Here is a 15,357-nt window from a genome sequence, read left to right as displayed (position 1 = left end):
TCCAGCTGTAAGTTTGCAGGGCAGACGAGTCAATACTGTTGTGAAGCTTAGAGTTGCTTAATCCTGTGTAGAGCTGGAGATGTATAGCAGCTCATAATCTGGGTAATCCTTTGTCCTAATGCTGCCACTTTAACAAGATGAATGCATTATGGGAGTGTTATCAGCTTTGTTAGGCCAATGTGCTGCTTGTTGATGCTGTAGTCTCTGATGTCCCTCCAGCACGTGAAGATCTCAGTTAGATTGTGGAGTGAATTCCCACCACAGGAAATATAATTATTTTTTTTTTTTTTGCGAGCTTTAGTTTTGGTTGAGATTGAGATGTAGAGCAGTGTTTCAGTAGAAAATGTCCCTCTGTTAATTTGGATTTTGAGTGTTGGAACGGGATACAGTTGTGGGAGAGATTAAATTAGTTTCAGAACAATTTCTTCATATTATCATAGCAATAAAAAGGAATTTGAAGAAGACTATTCCAAAAGTACGTTTTGTAGATTTGTTATTGTTAGAAATTGATTTAGAAAAGATAGAATTTTTAGTAAAGTCTTAGTGTTTTTTTTCTTTAAATCTAAATGCATGCGCTTCTAATAAATTTCCCACAAATTTCAAAAGAGCCCAGATTTCCTACATTTATACAGCAGTAAAACAAAAAGTGAATAAACTAAATAGATAATATTAAATATATATTTTACTTTATATTTTGTTAGTTTTTGTTATTTTACATAAATGCTCCCCCCCTCAATTGTTGAACCTACAAACCCACAAAATGATAACAAAGTAAAACACAGACAAGAGTTTAAAAAAAAAATACTATCTCGTCATGTAAATACTGAGTTATTTTCTCTCACCAGACCAGTGTCTTGTGTGTATTTCCAGAGTTTAAGTCAGCCTGTCTGCTACCCCAGAATAACCCTGACAGGTTATACATAACGCCGCAGACCTCTCTGTTACTGGGGCAGCCACTATTATTTAGTTCAACTTACTAGGCACGGTTATTATTGGCACTTCTCCTATTAATAGGGAGAACTGCTAAAAATTGAGCAGTGTGTTTGTCCTGGGCGTGTCAGTGCCTCAGACCAGAGCTGTAGATAAACAAGAGTTTGGCCTCGGCAGATGTTGGTTGCAGCCATGTTACTTCTGTCATAATTAGAGCTGCAGCTTCTGCTTTAGCTTCTGTTAACATGCAGATTATTTATGTTTTGTTTTTTGTTTTTTTTTGGGGGGGGAGGAGGGAGCTCAGTATGGGGATGTTATGGGAGGAGGAAGTGAGACGCTCGCAGGCTCTGAGCTGTGGATACGGGGGCAGTAGTGACGGGCAGCTTGGCTGAACAGTTGTCCACTGAGGGCTCTGGGTGTGCTGGCACAGCAGAGGCGCTGTGGTGTGGGAACAGCTGAGCCGCTCGGCCCCTGCAGAGAGCCGATGGTACCAGACTGGTTGGCTGCTTAATTGCCTCTGTGTGTGTGTGTGTGTGTTTTATATGAATATCTGTGTCAGTGTGCATTTGTGCAGTAGATATGCACAGGGGTGTAACTGTTTCTCTTTCAGTCTCGCACTGACTCTGGCTCTCTCCTCCTTCCTGACTCGGTGTCTTTTCCCCCTCTCTCTGCCCGTCTGTCCGTCCAGCGCTGCAGCTTCCGCAGGCCCAGCCCCCTGTTCCTCTCAGTGTGTTACCTGCAGCCCTCTTGTCACATTTCACTCCTGCCTGCCACATTCCTAGTTATATCAGAGGGGGTTACATACCTGCCCCTGAGAGGCAGCTACTAGCGTCTCGCCTTTCTAGTTGTAAGAATGGTGGGCAGGCGACCAGTCAGAACAGACGACAATGCAGGATGGGAATCAAATATGGTGGCAAATAAGTTTAGCAAGTAACCAGGAATCATTATGAAAGTCTTTTTAGCTTGTGAACCCATGCAGGGTTTTTTTTTTTCCTCAGGAAACAGGTTAGTGGAGGTGGTAAGTGCTGCCATGACACGTGTTGTCTTATTATCAGTTCACTAGATGACAGTGTAAACAGGAGCCATTTATTAAATAATGAGCCTTTCCTGTGGAGTTTAGCGCCTCTGCTTGGTTTCCCTGAAGCTTGATATTATATTTTATAAAAATGTAAGTAATATTTCTTCTGATATTAGCGGTCTATATTTAAGGCGAGTCTATATTTCTCCATTATATCATATTAACTACTTATAACTGAATTCCCTCCCTTTTTTTTGTTTACTTTTTTCCAATTTGAAAAATGTTTAGAGACCTGGAAATTATAATTAATTCACAAGGAAAAACAGATAAGTGGTAACTCTGAAAGGCATAATGTAGTGTAGCAGAAATATGCTTTTTCTGCTTTCCTGTTGCGACTGCTTCAGATTTATCTCGCAGCCCGTCATGGGGGTCCTAACCCACAGGTTGGGAACCCCTGCTCTAAAGCACCAAAGTCAAATGGTGAGGAGTGATTTTTAGGGACGCTGCATTTGATCTGGTTCGGGTTGTAATTGGACGATATTTACTACAAATGACTCAGTCAGTGGTTCTAAAATTTACCGATGGGGAAAACTGATCCTTCAATAGATTAGACAAAATAGATCTTATTCAGACAGTGCTTTCACGTCTGATCTACCCTGGCCAACTTTTCAGTTTATGTTCCAGTCAAACTGACTCGAGATGGCACTTTTGACATCGATAGAATTCAGATGCAGTCAGGCTGGCAGTATCTTTATCTCGGGGCTTCAGATGGCAAAGGTAGGGGACCTGTGGATAGCGTTCGAGCTAAATTTTTTAGAATAATGTGTCCATTGTTTAATATGTCACTAATGTCACACACAAAGCAAAAGCAGCTGCTTCAGTGGGGTCTCTTTTGCAGGAGTTTTCTGTATAAATGGTGATTGGTTTCTGATGATTAATGTGGTGACTGGCAGCCACCAAGTGAGTTTGTGAAGTTTATCATCTGCTGTCAGCTGTACACAAAGACGTTAGTTTCTTTTTGTCCTAGTGTGCTGACAGATTTAGGTGTTTTTAAAGTCCTCGTTCCTCCACCGCTGATATGCTGTCGCTCCACCCTTAAGAGGAATTGTGGGAAAACCTGATCGATGCAGGCTTGTGGGACACTGTAGCTTAAAGATAATCACCCGAGTTCATCCGATCACTCCTGTTCTTCTTCCCTCATAATATTTCTTGTATACATCTGAAGACAGCTGGGATGATTAAACGTTTGAACCTCTGTCTCTGTCGTGCTCTGTTTTTGTCTGTGTGTTTTAAGGCCTGTAACAAAATCCAGCACCTCGCTCAGCTTGTATGTATCCTCGCATTCGCTTCATGTTCACATATATTGCGGGACAACAGCCCACGTACATGAGGAGTGATGATTATTCAGTTTCACACAGACTCCTAAACATCTTCAGCCTCCGTCTCACGAGATACATTTAGTCTTGTTTCCTGGACCGATGCTCATGAAAATGTTTCGTTTGTCATTCTGTAGATCTAGTTTGAGTCCTGACTTGTTGCAGCAGACACCTCCAGCAGGCGACCCTGATACAGTCATCATGAAAACATCAGGGCAACACACACGCACACACACACACACACACACACCTTATAAAGCAGCACTAATGTAGGCCAGTTCGTTGGAACAATTAACATGCGTCGAGCGCTGCTGCTTAACTGGGTAGGCGCTCTGCAAATCTGAACTCACCGTAGGCCTGCATACCCGCCCACGCACATACACACTGCCACCGCTCACAGACGTGCGCACACACACACACACACACACACACACACACACACACACACACACACCTCTCCTCCTGTGCAAGTACTACTACAGCAGCTCCATTGACGAGGCTTCTCTGGTCTGACAGAGCAAACGGCTGCTGGTGACTCAGACTGGCTGCCTCTGATCTCACTGTGAATTAAAACACACGCCCCCTGGTGGCCGTTCAGGAACCTGCGTCCTCCATCTTTCTCCTGCTCTCACTAATGTACTGGGATGTACCGTTGTGTGTGTGTGTGTGTGTGTGTGTGTGTGTTGGGGGGCTTTCTATTCTCATTATAGACATCAGCACAACATGATAGATTAGTTAGTGTTCATAAAATTGTACAGTGTGATTTTATTGTCTTATGATTGCTATGAAAGTGTCTAGTGGAAATACATGTCTGACTGTGTTATATCATATATATATATATAGTGTTATTATAATGTTATTATGTGCCTGCAGCTGAAACCTGACCGGTCGTTTTTTGTTTTTTTTGTTTTTTGCAGCTTCTTAGACAGGACTGATGTGGTCAGGCAGAATGACTACACACCCACTGATCAGGTGAGACGTTCAGCACACACCTGCAGTCTTATACTGAAGCACTCTGCATCATCAAAGGACCTCTGCCTACATCTGTGTTTAAAAGTGTTGAAACAATTAGTCGATTAATCACTTAGTTGATCGACAGAAAAGTATTTGTCACCAATTTGGATTCATTGAGTAATTCATTTACCGAGCAGAAATACTTTTCCTCAGAGGACATTTTGACTTGTCACAGTAGTAAAAACACAGCTGTAAAGAATAAAATTGAATTCAGCTGCTTCAGATTCAGGTTCTGGTATTATGTTTGCTGCCTGAGTGTCACAGAGTCGTGGTTTACTGGGACACTTGAATGCAACAGAATCATCATTAATGTTATTAATTAACTGTTATTATTAACAGTTTTGCTTTTCCTACTACGACAAGTCGAAATGTCTGTTATGAAAAAGGTCGAGTGTTTGTTTCCAGGCCTCTGATATGAGGATTTTCTGCTTTTCTCTGTTACATTATTATGAATACAATATTTGAGATTTTGATTGTTGGTTGGACAAAAGAAAACTGTGATGAACATTGTCATTGTTTTCTGACAATTTATAGAACAAACAATACATTAATAAAAAAAAAAAAAATCAATTTGTAATAAAAATATTTTGCTCTGTAATAAACTAATCTCATTGATATTACATTAACTATGACATGAAATTAAAAGGGAGTTTAAAGTGCTAGCATACTTGGTCTATAGATGAACTGAACTATAAATGGAATAATTGTGTTTTATCTGTAAATCGCATGAGATAGAAGACAAAAACCTGCTCCTTAATTCACAATTTGAGTTTATTTACTCCATATTATTCATCTTCTCCTGTTAGTAATCCCTTCTTTGATACCTTGATATCCTATTATCATTCCCTTACTCTCTTATGTCCATCTTCCTTACCTCACCTTTTCTTCTAACTCCACTGTGTCTACATCACTTTCTATTTTTACTATTACTTAAACTATCAAAGTGTTGATGTTAACTGTCCGTCTCTATTTTTCAGGACCTGTTGAGATGCAGAGTACTGACATCTGGGATCTTCGAGACAAGATTTCAAATAGACAAAGTCAATTTCCAGTGAGTCGCCAAAAAGTTGATTTCACTCTATACCAAGATGAAGGAAAATTGTCCACAAAAAGGCAAAAAAAGAAAATGAAACCAACAGGACTTTTATGCTTAATGTTTCCAGTATACAGATAATTATATACAGATTTTTCCTCCAGAATGTTTAAGTTGATTAAGAAGGTCGTAGTTTTCTCTACTGAACAGGTGTTGTCATGTGATCCACATCCCTGTTAACTGTTTCAGTACATCAAGTCGTTACTCTGCTTTTACAGTGTAAATTAAACCTGTAACTTCCTGTTTCTCACAGTATGTTTGATGTTGGAGGTCAGAGAGATGAACGTCGAAAATGGATCCAGTGTTTTAACGGTAGGATATTTGTAGGTTTTGAAATATAATCAGTGACGAGTACAGTAATCCTAATTTTCATCATTTATTTGTGTCCAGGAATTTGTTTCTAGTTTTGTCAAATGTATGAGATGAGGTGCATGTATCTGAATGTTTTGGTATTTTTTTCCCATCTTTGCTGTGTTAATCCTCTTCTATGGTGTGTTTGTATACGTGTGTGTGATACAGATGTGACAGCCATCATCTTTGTGGTGGCGAGTAGCAGCTACAACATGGTGATCAGAGAAGACAATCAGACCAACAGACTACAGGAAGCCCTCAACCTTTTCAAGAACATTTGGAACAACAGGTCAGAAACACCAACATTTAAATATGGTTTACCTCAAGGTGGATAGAGGAAAAGGGAAATGCATTTAGTAAACTTAATAGGATGAAAACATTACATTTCCTTTTAATTTTCAACACCAATACAATCATAATGTCTATATACCTGCACTGTATCCTATAATCCTAAGTTAGTAATTCAATGATAAAACATGCAAGTGATGCAAGTTTTTTTTTCTGGTTATGAAGCTTATGATGATCGAATCGATGCATTAACAGGTAGACATAAACACATCTAACATATGCGTGTGTACTCAGTTATTGAACAAACAGGAAGGCTTTCAGTGTCCATAGACGCTAAAGCAGAGAATGTATTGCTGCTGCTTGACTCGGTTGAGAATAAACTACAACAACGATCTTCTCTGACACAGTCTTGTGTCCACAGCAGGATTCGTGTCGGTCATTTCCAGAACCACCACTGCACTTTTTTGTTGTCCGTTTTTCAGGAAGTCACTGCCTGTCCAGTTTTGGTTCGTATGAGTTCAGTCTGCAGCAAAGACAACAGATGACTTGCAGAAACTGATGCTGTGATAAAGAAAGAGTCATGTTTGGTGTTTGATGCTTTGGATTGTTTTTTCACATTGACGATCACTTCAGCGTTCAGTGTCGTTGTTCAACAAATCCAAGATTGTAGTAACAGCAAGTAATGAGCGCAGTTTAAGTGTTCATACACATTACCACAGTTAAAGTAAATTTAAGTTTCTGGTGTTGAACCATTGATATTGATCACTGCACTAGTGTAAAACTAAAATTATGTTTGTGCAGAAGATTCCTAAAACTTAAAAATTCAGGTATATTCTCTGACATGCTTTCGACATGCAGATCTGCTGCAACTCCTATTGGTGTTTGGGACGTCACATGATACGTGAGGCACCTCTGCGCTGCTTTGTGTTTTGGGCCATACCATCAATTTTTATACCATCTTTTTCTCGGTCCTTCTTTTTAACCCGTTTTTTTAAATTCATATTCTGTTTTTCACTTAGCAAAATAAACATATAACAGCTTTTAGTCTTAAGACTGAAGTCTCAAGTCTTTTTCTTTTTACAAATGAGATCTTTTCACAACTTTCCATTTTCCTGTTTTGATAGACTTATAAAGTGTATTTCCTTGGTAACAGAATAAGACATTTGTGTTTAAGAACAGGTTTAAGAACAGCCTTAATACCGAATCACTTCAGTACTATTTACAAGAAGTTCTCTAAAACAAGGTGCTGCTATCAAGGGGTGATATTCCAAAGATGAACTTTTAATCAAAACATATGCCGTAGAGAGAAGACATTACTATATTTCATAGATTGTTACCTAGTTAACTTCAACCAGGGTCTATAATTTAAAAAAACTAGGTTGGGTCACAAAATACTACACAAAATATGAGGCATGTCGTTGTGTTTTCTGAAAATTGAATGAAGTAAATGGTCGTGCTTGGGGTGTATGTATCGTAGGAGGAGACGCTGATTGGATACAGAGTCCTTCCTTCTCTCCCTGTGTGAGCATATGGACTGTTTATTGCAGGAGCTCTAAGACCTTTTCAGCCCAGAACTCTGAAGGGTAAATTAGTCCCTTGTTCTTCAGCCAAAGCCTATTAAAACATAATGCCACTTGAAACACGGGGGACTCTCCAGGAACCTGTAACCCATTTTTGGTCTGAACCGAAAACCCAAAGAAATCTGGCACTCAACTCTCGTTCTTCATTTCCCTCCACAGGTGGCTACGGACCATTTCGGTAATCCTCTTCCTGAACAAACAGGACCTGCTCGCTGAGAAGGTTTTGGCAGGGAAATCTAAAATTGAGGACTATTTTCCTGAGTTTGCACGCTACACTACACCTGATGATGGTAAGATGTTGACACTGAAAGCTGTTGGTGGTCAATACATACCACACACCGTTTTTCTCTCTTTGTAATGGCCAAATTGAAATGGTTTAGTATAGACGATGAGCCAAGTTGAGTTAAAATACAACAATCTTGGTAAAAATAGGCTCATTATTAAACAGCATATAGCTCAACTGAAGTAAAGCCTACAATATGTACTAATACTGTCAGTCCAAATCATCCTGTTAGAGAAGTGGAGACAGGTTTTTTTTTTGCAGGTTTGGCCATCATAACATTTTACTTAATTACTAAGATTGTGGGACAAGAAATATGAGCATTCAGGTGATCAGACAAGATTTAAACAAACTTAATAAATGTCAAACTTAAGAAAATGAAGGTGAATAGTAAAATTATTACTCAAACTGTCCAGTGTAAAAATTAATCACAGTTTACAGACTGACTGACTTACTGGTTCAACTTTGATCTACCGTAATTGCCGTAGCTGTGTGCACACATTTTTTCTGTGCGATGAGGAATTATTACTCAGATTCCAGGCGTGATCGCTTTCAGTTTTACATCTAAATAAAATGTTTTAGATGCCTTGTTTACAACCTGTCTGACTGATAATGTTTCTTGCCCTGTTGGACTTCATGGTAGTGATATTGCTCTTTTCCCAGATCCCAGTAATTATTTTAGTGGGTACAATGTTACGACAACTGATAGAAACATGGCCAAAGTGATGAAAATGAGTCCTGACTTGTAATAAACCAGAATTTTCCTTTGAGTCAGCTGGCTTTGGCACCTTGACTTGACAAAGAATAAATGACAAAAATATGAAAATTATAACTTGGAGTTGAGTGATAATGATGAATTGAATTGGATGAAGTTTATTTTTCCATAGTTAACGTTACCAGATTCAAAAATGTCATATTATTTGGGCCCTGAAGCCGATACTTAAATAAAATACACAATTAACAATAGATGAACTTATAAGAATTATACAATATTCCCACTATAGCATGGTATATCAAGTATTTCTTTACTTATGATCAATCACTCCCTATGAATGAAAAGTGTGCACCATGTGACCACTTTACAGCCCATAGTGTGAGTGTGGAGGAGCTTTTTTTCTCTGGCTCCAAGACAATGCTTCATCCCATGAACATAACATAAGCTAACTGCCCATAAAGAAAACAAAGGGCATTATTTACATGTTAAGAATACATTTATTTCCTTCTTGAAACAAAAACAGTCATGATAAATAATTTTGGTCACTATATTTCATAAAATAATTGTCATTACTTCCAGATTGGTCATAGCTCCTCTGTTGATGTGGCCTGTTCAGCTGTTGGAGTGATACTGTAGATTGTTTAATGATTCAGCGCAAAACTGATTTTATTGTGACCAGATTTCTTTTTGTTCAACAGCAATACCAGAGCCAGGTGAAGATCCACGCGTCACAAGGGCAAAGTACTTCATACGGGATGAGTTTCTGGTTTGTACACAGCCTATGTTTTACCTGTTTAAATTTGATCTGTTTCCTTGTATGTTTTACTTTTTATACATAAATATATACACATATATCATTTTACCCATTAGGTTCACAGAACCAAGATGTTAGGCGTGATAAACAAAGCTCTTAAACACCAGTTGAGATGAGTTAGATGAAGTGTCACCAATGAAAGACTGAATATACCAGCAGCACACAGTCAACAGCTATGTGGTTTCATATTTTCTTTTTTTTCTATTATACAGTACAAGTATCATCTTCTGTCAACTACAGAGTAATCTCTAAAAAAAAATTGACATGATGGTGTTAGAGGTAAAGTCAAAGAAACACCAGTCATTAGGATTTATTCTGTAGGCACCATGAATGTCTGTATTAAATTTCGGGCAATCCATGACATATTTGGGGCCACTTTAATGTTCCTCTCAGTTTGCCTGAGAGGAATACTTGATAGATTTCAGTGTAGAGGGTGTTGTCTCAATCTGAGGTACGTGTCTGCAGTTGGAGAGACTTTAGCTCAACAAATTAGTAAAAGTTAACATTATGTTGTCTTTTTTTAAATCCACATAGCTGTAACACCTGAACATTACATGTTGCAATTAAGAGTGTGTGAAAACTAGTAAGTGAGGAGGAAGTCTGAACAGTTAGTGAAGTGGAATAGATAAATGGTTAAAAAGTCCAGCTTCTGAACTCCAAGTGGTTGTAGTATAAATGCAAACTTTCTAAGAAAAATAATCTTGTAAAGATGTCCACTTTTATGTAATTATTAGTGTTAAAAAAACATCCAGGTTGAAATTCAAAAGACTGATATGGGTCACATGACGGATCTGTACTGTCCTATAATGCTAACTTGTCTTCACTCCTGTGTCTCCTCCAGAGGATCAGCACAGCCAGCGGGGATGGACGGCATTACTGTTACCCCCACTTCACCTGCGCGGTCGACACAGAAAACATCCGCCGCGTCTTCAATGACTGTCGCGACATCATACAGCGGATGCACCTACGGCAGTACGAGCTCTTGTGATGGGGCAGCGGCCGTCAGCGGTCTACTTATCTACCTACCGACCTACCTATCTACCCCACCCCCACCTCCACCACCACGACCAGTTAGCCAATCACCCCTCCACTTCCACCAACTTCACCAAACAAACAACTGAGCAAGCAAGCGAGCGATTGACCGCCTGCCCTCCCCTCCACCCTGATACAACTCCTACTTCTCCCGGTAACATGATTTCAGAAGAAGCCTATTAAAACGAACAGTGGAAAGACTTTAAAAGAAAAAAAAAAAAGGAAACACAGTTAACAGTTTCATCATCTATTAGCCAGGAACACTGTACTCAGCTACACTTTGACCCAGGAGGGGAAGACTGGAATCCCTCAGTGCAGGCTATCCCTCCTTTTAGCTCTCTTTCTCTCTCTCTCCCTCTCTCTCTCTCTCTCTCTCTCTCTCTCTCAGATATATGAACACACACACACTCGCAGGTACAAACACACTACAGCAGATAGGTTTTAATGTCTCATATCACACATATACACACACACTCACACACATACATGGACCCTTTTAAAACCTCCTGCTTTTAACAGTTGGCAGAGGCTGAATTAAATAATGCATCCTGAGAGAGAGGAGTTTATTCACCGCGTGCTGAAGACGAATCAGGAGAAAAAGATGGACACAGTGGAAACGGACGGAGGGTGGCAAACTGATAACAGAGGAGGGCTGTGAGCCTTTTTTTTGTGCCCGGGGACGGACTAATTGACTAACGGCTGCCTGTGGACGTGAGCGTGACTCGAACACAAGACCACACAGCTCACATGACCTGCTCTTCAACAAACCAGTCGAGGAGGGATGGAAGAAAACAAAAAAAAGGAAAAGAATAAAAAAAAGAAAAATACCATACAATGCATAAAATCATGCATACCAGTGAACTTCATGCAGTGCAAAAAATCCAAGCTATATATATAGATATTTATATATGTGTGTATATAAATATGTATATATATAAATATAAATATTATATATTCCTGTAATAACACAATTCAACTTTTAAGTTTTTGTTAGTTTTTACCCCATGTTGTGTGTTGGTGTACACTGTGTGTGATCTGCCTTTGTGCACCATTTAAACCCCTCTACCTACCTACACACACACACACACACACACACACCGACATACATATATATATATACATCCTTGCCCCTCGTGCCCCTGCTGCTATTTGACAAATATTCAACATATGGAAAATAAAGGAGAGGATTTATTTAATAAGGAAAAAAAAACGACGCTAAAGGAAAGCATGAAGTAAAAGAAATGACTTATCGAGACTGGATGCAACATTTTTACCTGGGAACACACACACACACACACACACACACACACACACACACACACGCTCCAGCCCTCATCAAAACCACACACCCTCCCACCTTTTGTCTTGTTCTCTCACCTCTCCCAGTCCCCCCTCCCTCCCTCCCTCCCTCCCCCCCTCCCGGCTTTAAGTACGTCTGTCTTTATTTTACTGCTGGACTATTATTCTTGTACAGACTGTAAAATGTATTATTTTGTACAACTTTATTGAAGACAAAAAAATAACTTGTAGAAGATCCCTGTGCCTTGATCACGACTGTACGTGTAAAAATGAGCTAATATGTAAGTTATGTTTCACTGCGCTGTACAGCTGGACGGGTCTGTCCCACCTTGTCCGTGCTAGCTCACCCCCCGCTGGGGGCTGGGGGAGGGGCATCGGATCGGGGCGGAGGCCTTTCGTCTGTTGCTTAGTTTCCATCCCCCCTCCCCCCCACATTTGTTTGTTCGTTGATTCATTTGTTTTGCTTTAACTCTCCTCTGGTTTATATAATAGGATTTGAAAAAAAAAAAGAAGAAAAAAAAAGATAATCAGACACACCTTAATGCTGTGTAGTGAAAGATACTGAACCCTAACACAATTTAATATATATAAAATATATTTCAGATTTTATATTTTATATATATGAACTGTACACTTATATCTATCTCCCTTGTGAGCTATCCCCAGGTTTCCTTTGCTTTCTGTCAGTAACATCTGCATACATTTTCAGAAGGTTTTTTTTATTTTAGCTTTAACTCTTTTGAAGGAGAGGGGAATATCCAATTGCAAAACATTGCTTGTTTCTACATAAACCAAATTCTTTTTGCTTAAACAAGAAGAAACTGCTGTATTAGTGTTTGGTTCATTCCTAGGCTCAGTATACTAGATCCTCTCACCTGAGGTCCGAATATATAGAGGACCACAAGTGTCACGGAAATAGTGACAAAGCATTTTATTAATTGATATCTAATTGTACAACATTCCCGTTTTTATTGTACAATCAGATATCAGTTATTTAGTTTGAAATGCTTTTATTACTATTTCCGTGACACTCGTCGTCCTCCATATCCTACACGCCACACGCTGTAAGCTGATCGATGTTGAGGAATCTGATGGGTTTCACCTTAAAACTTTTGCTGAAGTCACGTCCTGCACAGCTCATCTTTCACAATATGTGGGATGTATTTTATTGGAACGTACAGAAGCAGTTTCAGCGTGATTTTCACCAACATTTCAGATGATTCTCCTGTTTCTTAAACTATTTTATTCCTAATGATTTTTGGTACAAATGTAGTCTCATATCACCGTAGCCTGGCTATGAAGATGATGGCGACAACAGGGCCTTACTTCTCAAGTCTCTTAGAGTTTGATTGTTGATCTAAGATTACACACTTTTAAGTTATAATTCACTATGGTCTGAAAGGCACAATTGGACATTACTATTTGAGTTCTTGATATTCTACATGTACTACCCAAGCAGAGGGGGCACATTTGAGGAATTAAGAAAAAAAATACATTTTCAGACCTTTTCTCCTCTTCAGACTGCAAAGGACAGCAGAGACGTAGAGGTCAACCCACAACTGCATCACAAAAACCACTGACTGGATTCCCTGTTACATGCTATTTTAATATTCAAGTGTATATTTATTTTCAGAGCAATCTGTGTCTCCAGGTTTATTTCAGTGAGCTTAATCCATCAGATTTGCAACAGTGAAAGAGAACACCTACTCACCTGTGTTCTCCTTTAATGCCATACAGGCTACAGTGAGTGAGTGTAATTTTAGCTCAAAAAGGAACTTTCTACTTTGGCAAGTGTTTTAGGTATTCACTGGTTTTCTGTGTCTAAATTTCCCTGTACATTTTGTACAAAGAGTTAAATTACAGGTTGAAAAACAAACATGTAACACTGAGTAAAAACACCCCTGAGAGACACACAGGTACATAGATACAGGTGCATAAACGTTAAGGGGTCCAGCTGAATTTGAGATTAATTCAGTCCTGTTGCTCATTTTTATGTGTATTAGAGGTTTAGGGAAACAAAAGTCTTATTGCAGCCAGACAGCCAGGCCTGTACATGCCCGACTTATTGTTGACGGCACACAGTATTGCAAAAGAAGTAACCTGATGAAATGACTTTCAAAAGACATCCAATAATTTTTAACAGACTTCTGGACGAAAAGAGTTAACACTTCAGAAGATTGGAGCTCCTCCTCGGACGATTAAAACGTAAGAAATTCAACCAGTATGCATTTACAACACACAGTTAAAATTCTCCACCCATAGAGGTTCAAGAAGAGACAAACAGTACGTGTCACACACTCATCTCACGTTCATGGAAATCTTGCTAATACTCCATCTGTTTCCTTATTGGAGCAACAGGATTATGAGGTGAAGCTGGTAATTCCCCCCTTAGTAACACGACACGGAGCCACTTCCAGTGTTACAGTGTGTACAGACCGACTGTCACGCCTCAGAGAATTTCACTATTGTTTCACTTCACCGAGGTTTAATGTTTCTCTTGTCTATGCAAAGAAGGGAGAAGTATGTAATGAAAGTTCAGGCCCCTCTGAAAGCTCAGGTGAGACTTCACCTGTTAAGGGAGGTTTCACAGTCTGCTGCAGCTGATAAGAAGCTGTTGCAATATTTTAATCTGTGCAGTATTTCAACACCCACTACTGCCAGCCATTTAAGTGCTGTCAGAGGTGGAAAACTGTCTCTGCGTTGGCTTCTGCCAGTTGAAATGGCCAAAAGTACTTGGATGCCCATATTATTACACATATTACACCCATGTGTGATTGCTGAACATCTCACTCCCAAACTATGGGCATTAAGATGCTGCTATAACAACCTCCTCTCTTCTGGGAAGGCCTTTCACAAGAGTTTGTAGCCTGGCTGCAGAGATTTGCTTCCAGTTGCTGACAGTTGGCTTTCAATTTATCCCAAAGGTATCGGATGGGGTTAAGGTCAGGAGTCAGTACAGGAAGTCATCAAGAGGCACATTTGCACTTCATCATGCACTTTTATACATTTTGGTAGCTGCTGGATAACAATAACCTACACAAAAGAACAAAAAAGTCCCCGCACACTGCTATCTTGTTCTCAGTTCTTTTACTCTGTAGTAGGCTATATGACCACTAATGGTCCTCCTTAAGTAAAGATGAGGATGTGAACACACTATAAAGATGAGTGCAGACCAGTCGATTTCTTCAACATCAAACTGGAAAAACCATTTCCTCATGGACCTAGTTTTGTGCTTGAGAGAATCCTCATGATAAACAATCATGATCTTCACAAAGCTGTAGGCATATTATTGTCTAAAATGTGTATTTTTGTATTTGTATTGAGATTTCTCTTAATAGGAACTAATGGGGCTTTGCCAGGTGTGGACTGGCTTTATAGTCTAAGGTGAAGTCAGGTAAAATGGGACAAATAAGGTTTTACATTTTTGGCTCTTTAAATATTAGCAGCCAAACATCAAACATGTTATTACATTGTTGCTACAAATGTCCTTTACATGAAACAAACATTGTTTGGTCTGAGATAAGTAGGACAGGTGGATCAAAGATTCTTAAAATCACTGGTCCCAGA

The 15,357-nt window shown here is 39.4% G+C and overlaps 2 protein-coding genes across 2 annotated transcripts in view; one reads left to right on the top strand and one right to left on the bottom strand.

Moving 5' to 3' along the window:
* The window catches only part of LOC122981285 (guanine nucleotide-binding protein G(s) subunit alpha-like), a 32,068-nt gene extending 20,242 nt beyond the window's left edge, over positions 1 to 11,826 (top strand). The window contains exons 6-12 of the mRNA XM_044349938.1: positions 4,242 to 4,296; positions 5,316 to 5,389; positions 5,685 to 5,743; positions 5,951 to 6,071; positions 7,810 to 7,940; positions 9,344 to 9,411; positions 10,301 to 11,826. Of these exons, the coding sequence (XP_044205873.1) occupies positions 4,242 to 4,296; positions 5,316 to 5,389; positions 5,685 to 5,743; positions 5,951 to 6,071; positions 7,810 to 7,940; positions 9,344 to 9,411; positions 10,301 to 10,447 (655 nt within the window). The 3' untranslated portion in view covers positions 10,448 to 11,826. The remainder of the gene's footprint in view (positions 1 to 4,241; positions 4,297 to 5,315; positions 5,390 to 5,684; positions 5,744 to 5,950; positions 6,072 to 7,809; positions 7,941 to 9,343; positions 9,412 to 10,300) is intronic.
* Positions 1 to 15,357, bottom strand: part of LOC122981284 (tubulin beta chain) — a 48,379-nt gene that overhangs the window by 30,337 nt on the left and 2,685 nt on the right. The window lies entirely within an intron of this gene.

This window comes from Thunnus albacares, chromosome 4 (genome assembly GCF_914725855.1).
Source record: "Thunnus albacares chromosome 4, fThuAlb1.1, whole genome shotgun sequence".
Classification (NCBI taxonomy): Eukaryota; Metazoa; Chordata; class Actinopteri; order Scombriformes; family Scombridae; genus Thunnus; species Thunnus albacares.
Note: the sequence above shows the minus strand (reverse complement) of the source record. Positions and strands in the feature narration are given on the sequence as shown.